The following is a 14072-nucleotide window of genomic DNA, read 5'->3' on the forward strand; positions in this document are numbered from 1 at the left end:
TAAAAAACAAACCTGACTGATCTTAGATAACACATTACTTATATCCTCTGACTGATGGTATGAATCGTCCTCTTAATGCTTTTCACTGGTATGCAGAAACTTCATAGGCATAGTTTCAGAGACAATATGTTTAGAAAAACATTCATTTAGTAGACTAAAAGAATGAATTTATTTTCTAATCTAAACTTTATCTAGACTGTTTTACAAATATACACCAATCTTCCACAAGTGTTACTTTCTGAGTTGCCGAAACTGAGAGTCCCAACATGTATCATCACCTTTGTGTATGTACCAAACTTCAAAAAAGACCTCAACTAATACAAGGAACTTTTTTTTTCTTGTAGGTTTTCCTATTTACAGTCCTCTCTAGAACTGACCTCACATTCTCTCTCTGTCTATTACACCTACACAAATCTTTATCCAACTCAAGACAGAAACTGAACAGTACATACTTTCAATTGCCAAGTAAATTTTCCGCTCTCCTTCTTTGGGTTCTTTGCCAGGTGGGAAATATGTTCCTCTGATTGTAATTGCGGCTTCAGAATATTCACTGATTCTCTGCAGCGCTTCCTTCGAAGTAACTTTCCATCTGGCAGTCTAAGGAGAGAAAGAGTGGGGGGAAAAATCATTTCATAGGAGGATTAAAAAAACCTAGTGTGCTGACAAAGAAAAGGTTGTCTAAACCAAATTATGACCAATATGAACATTGTCATTAACACCTATCTACTTCATAAATCCATTTAGATCCTAATGTTCCTATAAAAGTCATAAAAATGCCATCACTAGGGCCTCCCCTGGTGGTGCAGTGGTTGAGCGCTGGGTTGCAAAACTGCCTGAAGCCTCTGAAGCACGGGTTTAATCCGGTTCGATCCCTGGCCACCGAAGAGGGTCCCACATGGCTCGCAGACCTCTCCTGCCACGTCCACTGCTCCCTTCAGCAGTGTATTTCTTCAGTCTGCCTGTTCTGTTCCCCGCTCTGGTGAAGTCTCTCACCCTCCTGCGCTTCTGGCTATACCCAGTGCTTGTATAAATAAATAAATAAATAAATAAATCTTAAAAAAAAAAAAATGTAATCTCTATTGTTCCCATGTAGATACAAAGTGAACTATCTACTAAATGTTTATAGGTTTCACATTGAGATACCTACCACCTTACACCAGTGAGAAAGGCACATATCAAAAAAACAAGCAACAATAAATGTTGGCGAGGATGTGGTGAAAAAGGAACTCTCCTACAATCCTGGTGGGAGTGCAAACTGGTCCAACCACTATGGAAAGCTGTCTGGAGGTTCCTCAGTCTTCTAAAAATGGAGCTACCATATGACCCCGTAATTCCACTCCTAGGGATCTACCCAAAGGACACAGAAACACTGATTCAAAAGACCACCTGTATCCCTATATTTATTGTATCACTATTTATAGTAGTATTATATCACTATTTACTGTATCACTATTTGGAAACAACCCAAATGCCCTAAAATAGATGACTAGATCAGGAAGATGTGGTATATATACACAATGGAATATTATTCAGCAATCAAAAAAGATAAACTCATGCCAACTGCAGCAACGTGGATGGATCTAGAAGGAATTATGCTCAGTGAAATAAGAATAATATCAGATGGTTTCACTTACAGCAGGAATATAGGGGAACCAAATAAGACATCAGTGTAAAAAAACAATAACAGTACAAAACACAACAAAGCAAAAACAGACAATTATAAATCAGAGACATAATGCAGGGGAGGAGGTGGGAGGGGCTTCAGAGGGAGGGGGAAGAGGAAGAACAGGGGACTGCAGTGATGGTGCATGGGTGCATTGGTGAAGGAAACTCTATGGGGACTACACCTGAGGGGGTGGGGGGAAGCAAATATTGTTTCAAAACGAATAATGATGTTAAAAAAAATCAATTTTAAAAATAAATTATATAACACATTAAAAAAATGTTCATAGGTTTTAAAGTAGGGATTTTTACTCCTCAAGAAGCAAGAGTTTCTACTCCACAATGCAAAAGACTTAAACAAACGCTACTTGCCTGTGGGAAGTCATTGATCTCTAATTCTTCCTCATATCTCTTGAAAGATTCATTTTGTCCACCATCCTGTCTTTCCTCTTCTTGTTTCTCCAAAGGCACATAGTTGAGCTTGGCATTGATCTTTTCAGCGAGTTGCTCTGCAATGGTTTTTGCTGATACTGTGGGAGCCAAAATGGTGCCACCTCTGAGAATTGCATTGGTGGCCTGTTGCATAACATCCTGCAGTTAAAAAAGACCTACAGTCAAATCTCAGTTGAGGGCAGAGACAAAATGGGGACCCTATCACAAGTTATTCTCTGGAAAGACACTAACTAAAAAGCATCTTTTTAATAGAGTTCTACTTGTATCTGTAATTTAGCAATTATATAACTAAAAAGTTAAAGTATCTCCCTTACCTTGGTGAGAAAACTAAAGAATATTTAACTCTACATTAAAAAAACTCTACTGGATTATAGCTATGTCCTTGATAATTAAATTAACTCTTGCTATCAGAGATATTTCTGACATCATTCACATGCTCTGTGGCTCCTACGAGTTCTTCTGTCCACTACCATCACTGAATTCCCGCCCCTCCATGGCCTGACCCAACATTCAATAAATCATAGTAAATGTAAACAGTAAAACTTGAAACTTATATTTACAGACTCTACCATGGAATGAATTCTTCTGTGAGTAATATGAAGACACAACTCAAATTTTTCCAACAGTGAAAAGTTACAGCTACTTGATTTTCCCCAATAAAGATATTAATAATAATAATCCCAAAGAGTAGTAGGTTAGATGTTACAAATCTTGTTTTCAGGAGAGGCCTATGCTTGTGTACAGTAAACACTTCATGATAATGCACTGGCTAAATAAAAATAAATGCAGACAAGCAACAAGCCCTGAATGTGGCTGCTTCCTGAGTCAGTCTGGCTTCTGGGTTGGTCATACCAGCTGGGCCACTACATATCTGAACTTACACAGTCTACTGGACAGAGTCCTATCTCAAACTCTTCAAAATGCTGTTAAAATTAACAAACCTTTCCTTGGGACTTCCACAAAAATTTACTCTTAATTAACCAAAAAAAAAAAAAAAAACCAAAAAAACCCACAAAAACTCCCGAAAGATGGCATGCAAAATATGTAACACATTTTCATTTTCCCACTACTTAAGACCCATGTCAGTTTGAATTGTGTTACTGGGCGTTTGTACTTCTAAGGAGTTATTTGTGTGCCCAATAACCCACCAATGAAAGCAGATCAAGAGAGAAAAACTCATTTAGGTAAGATCAATTAGAATATTACTGTACAAAACCAAGGTTAACATGCCTCCCAGAGTAGGCATTAAGTCCTCATTTAACATTAGTTTCAAATGCAACAATCAAAGAATTCCATATTCAAATAATGTTAAATGTCTAGCACAATCCACTTACTTGTGTAGAAACTTAACTCCTAAAAAGCATTTAAATCAAAAAACTCATAAAAGTATTGACTAAGGCTCGGAACAAATTACTTAATACCTGAGACTCAATGCCCAAATTCTTCTGAGCATTGATTCTAAGAGCCAATCTCTTAGCAATTTCTAATTTCTCAGCATTTCCTGCCGTGGGAGCAGGAACACTAGATGTTCCAGGAGCTGCCATATCTTTCACTCTCTTCTTTGAATTAAACATGCTTTCAATTTGCTCATCAATCTAGACAAGGAAAGAAAAAAAAAATTAGAAAAAAGTGAATTAAAAACCCAACTTAGGTATATCTATAGAAATTTAAAAAGAATACTTCTACCAAAAGGCTAGAATAAGATAGTTAAATTTATGCTAAATTTAACCACACATATCAATAGGAAAGTACACTAATTTTCTGTTAAGTGTAACAAATCTTATTTTTTAAAAATCTGTCTAATGGGAAAGAAAAAAAAAAAAAGAAGAGGGAAGGAAATAGGGATACACGACTTAAACAGACTCCTTAGTGGTCCAGAAAATACATCCCAATTCAGCAAATGAGGATTATGTGCTGTCAAGACACAACAGCCAATATGATACAGCTGACTTACTCCAAGACTCAGGCCTGGAGATCAGATCACGTTGCAGTGAAATAGGCAAGAAGGCAATAACTCAAGGCAAGTGGATAACTAAAAATAAAGTCAATGATTTTCACGGAAATGGAGTAGCATGTCCCTAAGACAGGGGTTCCAAAATAAACCCCAACTCCTAAAGGGCAATTTGATTTCCTAAAAATCTGAATAACAAGAGTCAGAAGACTCTCTGGCTTTATTTCTTTCAAATAAAAAAGCAAAGAAATGAAAGTTGGTTTCTCCATCAAAACATTAGCAATGCACTCAAGGCTCTGCCCTCCAGGAGCCCCACAAATTCCCCAGAGCTTTTTCTAATTCTCAGGTTAACCACACCAACCTAGTGAGGCAAATGCACACTATTTGCATTTCCTTTTAAAGATGTCTTTCTCACAACAATGACTACTGACACTGCCAGCCAAAGAGAGGTAAACCCTTTCAGAGCCTCAGAGTAGGCTTTACCTTCCAAATCTCAAATGCAGAGGAGAACTTGTTCAGGGTTTAAAAATTGCTTAATTTAAAAAGACTTACCAAACTAGAAATAGTCAACTTAGCTTCTTTTAAAAACATTCATTCCCTAATAAAGTGTTTTAGTTATCAAGTACTTTTAAATTTGACATTTAACTGAGTAAACTGTTTTAAGTTAGACAGCAAAAGTGTCATTAAAGCTCAAAACGACTGCATACAATCAGGACTGTGGACTGTGTATGGTGCTAGTTGAGAGGGGTAACTCTTTAACTTTTTCCACTTCAGTATTGTTCTAATTTTGTTCAGAAATTATATATTACTTTAACAACCACAGAAACAGGGCCTCCCCAGTGGTGCAGTGGTTGAGCGCTGGGTCGTGAAGCTGCCCGCAGCCTCTGCAGTGCCGGTTTGATGCCCAGCCCCTGGCGAGGGTCCCACAAGGCGCATAGACCTCCTGCAGCACGCTGCTCCCCTCAGCAGTGTCCTCCATCTGTCTGCCTATTCTGCTCTCCGCTCTGGCTCTGGTGAATTCTCTCACACTCCCACGCTTCTGTCTGTACCCCAGTGCTTGTATAAATAAATAAATAAATCTTTAAAAAAAACAAAGAAAAACAAAACAAAAAAAAACAACCACAGAAATAAAACATCGCTATCAAACTTGAAAAAAAGTCCAAAGTAATGTGGGAAAAAAAAAAAAAAACTGGTATGATTTTAAAAGAAACTCATAAATTGGGCCTCCCCGGTGGCGCAGTGGTTTGAGCACTGGGTTGTGAAGCTGCCTGCAGCCTCTGCAGCGCCGGTTCAATCCCTGGCTGCTCCCTGGCCGCTGGGGGAGGGTCCCACATGGCATGCAGACCTCTCCTGCCTCCCGCTGCTACCCTCAGCAGTGTCCTTCGTCACTCTGCCTGTTCTGTTCCCCACTCTGGCTCTGGTGAATTCTTTCACCCTCCCGTGCTTCCGACTGTACCCAGTGCTTGTATAAATAAATAAATAAATCTAAAAAAAAAAAAAATTAATGAAAATTGTCCACCCTTAAAAAAAAAAAAGAAAAGAAACTCATAAATTCTTTAACAGTATTTCCTTCTAGAAATGGAGTCTCTCCCAAAACATGGGCTGTACTTGCTGTCTTGCTTCTAGTAGACAAAGTGGAAATGCCAGTGTATGACTTCTTAGTCACAAAAGGCACTAAGGCCTTTTCTATTCTCTCTCCCGTCACTCACTAAGGGAAGCCAGCTGACATGTCATAAGGACAAGCGGGTAGAGTAGAGACAACAAAGGCTTCTTGCCACACTGAAGTGAGTGGCCATCTTGAAGATGACACAACTGCTTGACTGCAACCCTAGGAGACCTGAACCCATAAATACCTGGCTAAATGGCTCCTGATTTCCTGACCCCCTTGAGCTGTGAGATTATAAGTTTATTGATTTGTTATACTTTAAAAGGTAACGAAAACACTGACTTAAATTAATTTTGTGCCAGTATTCTTGAGAGAAATGGCCTAGGTTAATAGAAGACCTAGCTTCTGGTCCTGGCTGTGCTCAACTACCAGTGTGGATGAAAAGCAAATACTTTTCTGGACCTCAATTTCTCAAATGACAACATCAGCTCAATTACTGGTTTCCAAAATTGTGTTCAGAGCAAAGGTATGTTAAAAAATTTTTTTCTATGATCAAACATGTTTAAGGATTTTGGGTTGAAGCAAAAAAAAAAAAAAGTGTCTTTGCCCATTTGCCTCCACTGCCACCATGGAACCCATAAAAAAAAAAACTTGTGGCAAAGGAAAGCAAAAAGAAAAAGTAGATTTTTAAGTTCACCATCGACGGTACCAGGCTGTAGAAGATGGAATCATGGATGATGCCGTGGATTGTACAGGACAGAATCAAAGCGAATGGAAAAGGTGGTGAATAGGTTGTAACCTCTGAAAAGAGTAGGGGCAAAATTACTCTAACTTCTTAGGTATCTTCTCCTAAAAGGTATTTCAAATAGCCACCAAATAAATAACCTGAAGAATAATCTATGTGATTGGTCATGGGTAGGTGCTAACAGTAAAGGGAGTTTCAAGATGTGTGATTCCCAGATTAACCAGGATGAAGAGGAGGAAGAGATGAGGATTAAGACTTATCTTCCTAGAAATATTTTGTATGAGTTCTTGAATAAAAGTTGCAAACCAATAAATAAATAAGCTAAATATGCCTCCTTAATTAAAAGGGCCTCTCACATTCTTTGATATACTACTAGTGGTATGCACTAGAGCAGGTTTTCCAAATACTCATCTTCTAAAATTGCAGCTCCTCGGATTAGGGTTCTAAAGAATATTCTGTGAAACCCTCAGCTGCCGAGTACTCAGCTGTGATCCTCTTCACTGGATCACAAACAATGCCATAAGCTAAGAACATGGGTACTGAAGTTTAAGTATGAAATGGACAAAGGATCCAACTGCTGCCTCTAAAAGCTATATAAATCTGAAAAGGTTAATTTTCTAAGTCTCTTCCTCTTCAATTATTGAATGGGGATACTCTGAGTATCTACTCCACATAGCAACTGTGAAGAAACAAATCCTCTAAAGCACCTGCTACAGGATGTGACACTCAGTAATACTCAATAGATATTGACTATTGTCATTAAGAATGTTCTATGATGATTAAATGTTAAAAAAAAAAATAGTATTGGTATCACCATTGTCAAAGTCAGGGGAAGAAGGCATTCTTGCTAACATTAAGTGCAAAATGGTAATCACCTTGTAGAGACATTGCTTTAAAACCAAATTAGATATACTTCTTGGCCTAGCAATTATGTACACATCCTCAAACCTTAATCTGATAAACATGCAAAGTAAAATGTGCAAGGATAGGTAATATAGTATAGTTTATGGCAATATATTTCAAATAATGAGTAATATTTCAAAACAATTTACTTACTACATAATAGGGGTTTGAGGGCCTCCCTGGTGGCGCAAGGGGTTGAGACGCAACCTATGACACTATCCCGCAGCCACTGCAGCACGAGTTTGATCCCCAGCCAGGGAGCAACCCGCATGGTGCAGCAGACTGCTCCCGACTCACCCGCTGCTCCCCTCAGCAATGTATTTCAGTCAGTCTGCCTGTTCTGTTCTCCACTCTCTCTGGTAAATCCTCTCCCCGCCCCACACACATCCCTCTGGCTTACACCCCAGTTCTTGTATGAATAAATAAATCTTTAAAAAAAAAATAGGGGTTTGAGTCATCAAACTATTGAATATCCAAATAATGAAGTACTATATAGCCATCAAGAATGGAAGAGTAAATTCATTAAAATGGAAAGATTTCAATTAAAGACTGTTGCTGTAAGTCACAAAGCAATATGATTTAATTTTTATAAATTATACAAGTATGGGCACATGTGAATACAGGTGTATATATAGAAAAAGTTTGGCAAAGGACACACCAAAAAGGATTACAGTAATTGCTATCTCAATAGTCATATGGGAAGACCTCCAATAAGAAAGGAATTAATTGCTTCAACTGACAAAAATGAGGCCCAGAACACTACTTACATCAACTGCAGCATCCTCATCATCTGAATCTTGAAGACCAAGTGCTGCTTTCTGTAACTTCTTCCTCTCATTAGCCAAGGCTTGTTCTGTCTCATCAAACTTGAATCCCTTACCAGAGAATCCACTACTCTTTTTAATTATTTTCCCTTCCTTTAAGGGAAAAACAAAAATAAAATTAATTTCACAGTAAAAATGTTAATGTCCAGAGTTTTATGGCAATTAAATATTTTCTAAGGTGGTGTATGCCAATACTAAAAAAAGATTTCATTTAGTGTGTAACAAAAATAAGAATTCTACATAGGCTATATAAAATACTTAGTTGAAACAGAAGGGAGAATTTTGTTTTTATGCCTTATCTCACTCTCTAAAAAGATAAATGAAAATAATCCTTTTAAGATTTGTGAGTATTAAATATTCAAGGTTTAGAACACAATTACAATTTGCACCAAAATAAGAGTTTAAAAACTCACAGCTTTTTGCTGATCTTTGAAATCACTCCAAAGTTTCTCTAGATCAGGAGGCACTGCAGTCCCTGACAATTCAAGAGCTTTAATTATGTCACCAGCATAGCGAGCTTGATCTTCTGTGATAAAAGTATATGCATAACCCTAATGAATGATAGAAAAGTGGAATTATTAGACCCTAACAAGATGGCCTGCTATACAGATCACAAATAAGTTACTGCGTGAGCCACGTAATAAATCCTATTAAGACTGACTCCATTACTAAAGAATTTAAATGACTTTAAGAGTCCTACGAAAATCTTTAGTGGTTCAAAGGGCAATATCAAGTTTAATATTTAAAATTAAAGTAAGCAAAATCAGTAATTTCCTAGTTTCTATACGCATGAGATATTTCACAAATGCACAACTACACTGTCTGATATATTAGTTTTTGTTAATATAGAACTTAAATTTTCCTTTTTTGCATTTCATTGCTCCACTACTACACAAGTCTATCCCAGTTAAATCATATTAACTTCCTAGGATGTAGCTTCCAATATTTTTTAAAAAACAATTTTTGGGCCTCCCTGGTGGCACAAGGGGTTAAGACACAACCTATGAAGCTGTCGGCAGTCACTGCAGCAACAGTTCGATCCCTGGTCAGGGAGCTACCCACATGGTGCAGCACTCCTCTCCTGATTCGCCTGCTGCTCCCCTCAGCAATGTATTTCAGTCATCTGCCTGTTCTGTTCCCCACTCTACCTCTGGTGAATCCTCTCACCCCCCCACATCTCTGGCCTGTACCCCAGTTCTTACATGCATAAATAAATAAATCTTAAAAAATAACCAAAAATCAAATTTAATGTTTATATATAAAATGCAGTTTTGTTTAAAAAATGACTTGTCTTTATATATTAATTTTTGTAATTACTTTACATAAATGATGTCAGTTATATCACCAATCTGAGCTTCTCTAGGACCTAAGGTTTCATACACCCCCAGTAACTTTTTGATTCAAGCAAGAGAAAAGACTGGAATTGAAGTAGAGGAACAGCAAAGCATAATCAGGATGCTACTTCATAAAACCTTTGCCCCTACCTCTTATAAATTTTAAAACACACTCTAATATTCTACCTCAGGAATATGTAGTCACCAGGCTTCACCCAGGGCCTTTATTCATATTGCCCATGAGCCACGAATGGTATTACATTTTTGAAAAGGTGAAATATATGTGTGCCCTTTATACAAAGTTTCCAAATTCATAGAACTCAGGTTAAAAGAAGAAATGCCATTACTACTAAGGAACAAATTCTATGTGCCTCAACTTTTCCCAGCAATTAAATGCAGAAGTGTGAGGATGCAATATGTAAATAACTTGGAGCAGTGCCTGGCATTTAGTAAATATTCCATAAACATAACCTATACTATTAATAGTATTACTGCTTCAGTATGCAGAAATGCCCATGGTTGGAATACCAAATACATCACCATCAATGTTTCCCATTAACAGAATATTCTGATGCCTTTAAAGTGAATGAATTAGGGGCTTCCCTGGTGGACTAGGGATTGAGTCTCAACACTAACATCTCCACAGCCTGTGTTCAATCCCTGGCCAGAGAGGTAATTCACATATGGTGCAGCAGACCTCTCCTGTCTCACCAGCTGCTCCCCTTAGCAGTGTGTTCCAGTAGATCCACCTGTTCTGCTCCCCACTCTGTCTCTGGTGAATCCTCTCACCCCTCCTAACCCCCTGCAACCCAGTTCTTCCATGCAAAAATTAAAAAAAAATAAAATGAATGAGCTAGACCTACCAATACTTACCAAAATACAGAGTCAAAACAGCAATGTAATTGGAGGGGAGTGTGGGAGAAACAAAAGCGTTAATGTTGAGGTTGGAGGAAAAGGTGATAGGTGTGACTGTGAATGTTTTATAACCCCAAACTAAAAAAATCAAATATTACGCATACTCTGAGGATTTCCACAATACCCCGCATAAGTCCTATTAATCAACTCGTTGAATAAAAACCTGTATTTTAATATAACAGAAATCAACATTAAAAAAATTCTCTTTACTTTGTTGCCTGCTCTTCCAGTCCGTCCTGCTCTGTGCACATAATCCTCATAATGGTTGGGGCAGCTGTAATTTACTACAAGAATCAAATGTTTCACATCTAGACCTCGGGCAGCAACAGAGGTGGCCACGAGAAGTTTGCAGGTCCCATTCTTAAAGTCATTTATGATGCTATCTCTGTCATATTGATCAATGCCTGCAAGTAAATTAAAGAAAGAATTGTAAAACCATTCTGTTCCAACTGTTTTCCATTTCCTGTGAATGAAGGAAATCCATCTTACACTGACCACACATCCAATATCTATAATAAAAAAGCAAACAAAAAGACACATTCACTATGCTACTATATGCCAGGTATCCTCTAGGAAGCTACTCTTACATTTCTGAGAGAATAAGCATGAAAAAAAAAAAAAAAAAACAAATAACATAGTGGGGTTACTATGGAAATAGTTAGACCTCATGAACCCCTGAAGGTCTAAGGGACAATTCTTTAAAAACCAATAGTCCTGGGGCCTCCCTGGTGGCGCAAGGGGCTAAGACACAGCACTATGAAGCTATCCACACCCACTGCAGCATATGAGTTCGATCCCTGGCCAGGGAGGTGACCCACATAGCACAGCAGACCTCTCCCCTCTCGCCCACTGCTCCCTTCAGCAGTATATTTCAGTCAATCTGCCTGTTTTGTTTCCCACTCTGTCTCTGGTGAATCCTCTCACCCCCTGAACCTATGCCTGTACCCCACTTTTTGTATGCATAAATTAATAAATCTTTTAAAAAAAAACCCACAATAGTCCTTCCTCTTGCCTCCCTTGTAGCCTAGGGGTTAAGTCTCAGAGCTACCAGGACAGCCAGCCCTCCCGCAGCAAAGCAGCCTAAGTTAGATCCCCAGCCAGGGAGCTGACCCACATGGTGCAGCTGACCTCTCCTGTCTCTCCCGCTGCTCCCCTTGGCAGTGTATTTCAGTAGATCTGCCTGTCCCGATCCCCACTTTGTCTCTGGTGAATCCTGTCACCCCCCATACCTCTGGCCTATACCCCAGTACTTCTATGCAAAAATAAATTTAAAAAAAATCTTACAATAAAGGAATAATTTTTCAAAAAACAAAAAAACAATAGTCCTTCCCCTTTGCCTACAACTCAACAACAAAAAACAAACATGCTAATTAGAAAATGGTCAAAGGCCAGGGACAGACATTTCTCCAAATAAGATATACAAATGTTCAACCGGCACACAAAAACAAGTTCAGTAAGAGATAATTGTGTCTAACAGGAAAATGAAAATCACAATAAAATACCATTTCATGCTTACCAGTATGCCTACTATAAAAATAAGATGGAACACAGCAAGTGCTGGCCAGGGTATGGATAAGCTAAAACCCTAGTGCACTGGTGGTAAAAATGCAAATTGGTAGATCCTCAAAAAATTAAACACAGACTTACCATTCAGCACACCAATTACACTTTCAAGTTTAGCATACCCTAAAGAACTGAAAACAGGAACTTAAGTAGAGACCTGCACCTCAGTATTCAAAGTAACATTATTCACAATAGTCAAAAGGCAGAAACAACCAAAGGGTGCACCACCAGATGAATGAATAAAGAAAATGTGCTAATAACTACAATGAAGTAATATTTAGCCCTAAAAAGGAAGAAAATTCTAAGACATGACAAAACATTGACAAATCTTGAAGACACTGTGCTAAGTGCAAAACGCAGGCAGAAAAAAAAGAAAAACACTGTATGATTTCACAAAAGTGAGACACCCAGAACAGGCAAATTCAAACAAAGTAGAATACAGGCTACCAGAGGCTATGGGAAAGGGAGAATGAAACTCTGTATTTCCTGAGAAAGTACAGTTTCTGGATAGGATGATGAAAGTTCTCTGGAAATTTAGTGGTGATGGTTACATAGCACTGTGAATGTATTTAATGCCACTGAATCACAACTTAAAAATTGTTAAGATATCCAACAACAAGTGCTGGAGAAGACGAGAAGTATCCTCTTACACTGTTGGTGAGAATGCAAACTAGTGTGGTCATTTTGTAAAGTAATCTGGCTTTACCTTAAACTAAAAATGAAAATAACCATGTGACTCAGCAATTCCACTCTATTTTGGGTATTTATCCAAATAACATGAAGCCATCAACTCAAAAACATGTATGTTCTACAATGTTTACGGCAGCAGTGTTTACAACAGCGAGGCCATGAAACCATAAGTGACGCTGTGAGAGGACTGGCTCAAGGCAATGTGGTCTACCTACACAATGGAGAGCTTTTCAGCCATGAGGAGAGACAGAAAGTTCCTATTTACAACAAAGGAGTCTGAGGGAATTATGTGAAGTAAAGCAAGTCAGAATGACAAAGAGAAATACTGGACGTTTACAAAGCAGACGATTTAACAAAGCAAAATTACTTATAAAAACTAGTGGACACGAATAAACAGTGAGGCTTTTGAGGCCAAGAAGGAAAGGAAGGGAGAAAGGGCTAAAGAGATATAAGGTATGATGGGAAAAAAATACCAAGTGAATAAAAAGTGTGAAGTTAGAAACAATAGTTAAGTCAATCAGGTAAAAAGGGATACAGTAAAGGACAGAACTGGACTTCAGTGGTGAACTTAATGTAAAATACAGACTTTGATTTATAAGGATGCACACCTGGAACACATTCTATATGCAAGGCTACTTCAACAAAAAATTTTAATAAAAGGAAAAAACAGCTACAATGGTAATTTTTTCATAATGTGCTTTTAACACAATATTTAAAAAAGGGAAAATAAAATGAGTCCTTTTTAAACAAGTTAACCAAATAAATATCCTCAAAGACCTTTTATTTTCCAAAGAGGACTGCAAAAGTATGTCCTAGACCACAAGCTCTTCTGTATATGGAATGATATTCTCCCATCAAGAGGTGGAACCTATGCCTCCATCCCATGAATCTACGCCAGCTGACTATGTGCCCATAAAGAATATGGTGGGGGGCCTCCCTGGTGGCACAAGGGGTACACAGCACTATGAAGCTATCTGCAGCCTCTGTAGCAGGAGTTTGATCTCCGGCTGGCAAGGGAGCTGCCCACGTGGCGCAGCAGACTGCTCCCGACTCGCCCGCAGCTCCCCTCAGCAGTGTATTTCAGTCAGTCTGCCTGTTCTATTCCCTACTCTGTCTCTGGTGAATCCTCTCATCCCCCTAACCCCGGCAACTCTGGCCTGTACCCCAGTTCTTGTATAAATAAATAAATTAATTTAAAAAATAATAATATGGTGGCAATGAAAACCCTGCCAGTTTCCAGTATTCTCCTTAACTGACCCAGCAGCTTTTGGGTCTTGCCATCCAGCCAAGCCGTCTCATAAAGAGGCCCTGAGGAGAAAGTCCAGGGCCTCTGCCAGCAGCCTGATTGAGCCCTAAGTCAAGAGCCAGTACCAATATGCCAGGCACTTAAGTGAGGCAAATTGGAAGTATATCTTCAGCCCCAACA

General features: G+C 38.5%; 1 protein-coding gene across 3 annotated transcripts in view; it reads right to left on the reverse strand.

Moving 5' to 3' along the window:
- The window catches only part of DDX46 (DEAD-box helicase 46), a 50050-nt gene that overhangs the window by 7809 nt on the left and 28169 nt on the right, over positions 1 to 14072 (reverse strand). For 2 of the 3 annotated variants that reach the window (XM_054694382.1, XM_037509287.2), the window contains exons 16-21: positions 10604 to 10797; positions 8558 to 8695; positions 8088 to 8237; positions 3534 to 3710; positions 2035 to 2253; positions 453 to 597 (exon numbers count right to left, since the gene is read on the reverse strand). In XM_054694382.1, coding sequence (XP_054550357.1) covers positions 453 to 597; positions 2035 to 2253; positions 3534 to 3710; positions 8088 to 8237; positions 8558 to 8695; positions 10604 to 10797 — 1023 coding nt within the window. The remainder of the gene's footprint in view (positions 1 to 452; positions 598 to 2034; positions 2254 to 3533; positions 3711 to 8087; positions 8238 to 8557; positions 8696 to 10603; positions 10798 to 14072) is intronic. The other variant, XM_037509288.2, reaches the window with a different exon arrangement.

Source organism: Talpa occidentalis, unplaced genomic scaffold, assembly GCF_014898055.3.
Source record: "Talpa occidentalis isolate TD23 unplaced genomic scaffold, MPIMG_talOcc4v2.1 talOcc4.13, whole genome shotgun sequence".
Taxonomy (NCBI): domain Eukaryota; kingdom Metazoa; phylum Chordata; class Mammalia; order Eulipotyphla; family Talpidae; genus Talpa; species Talpa occidentalis.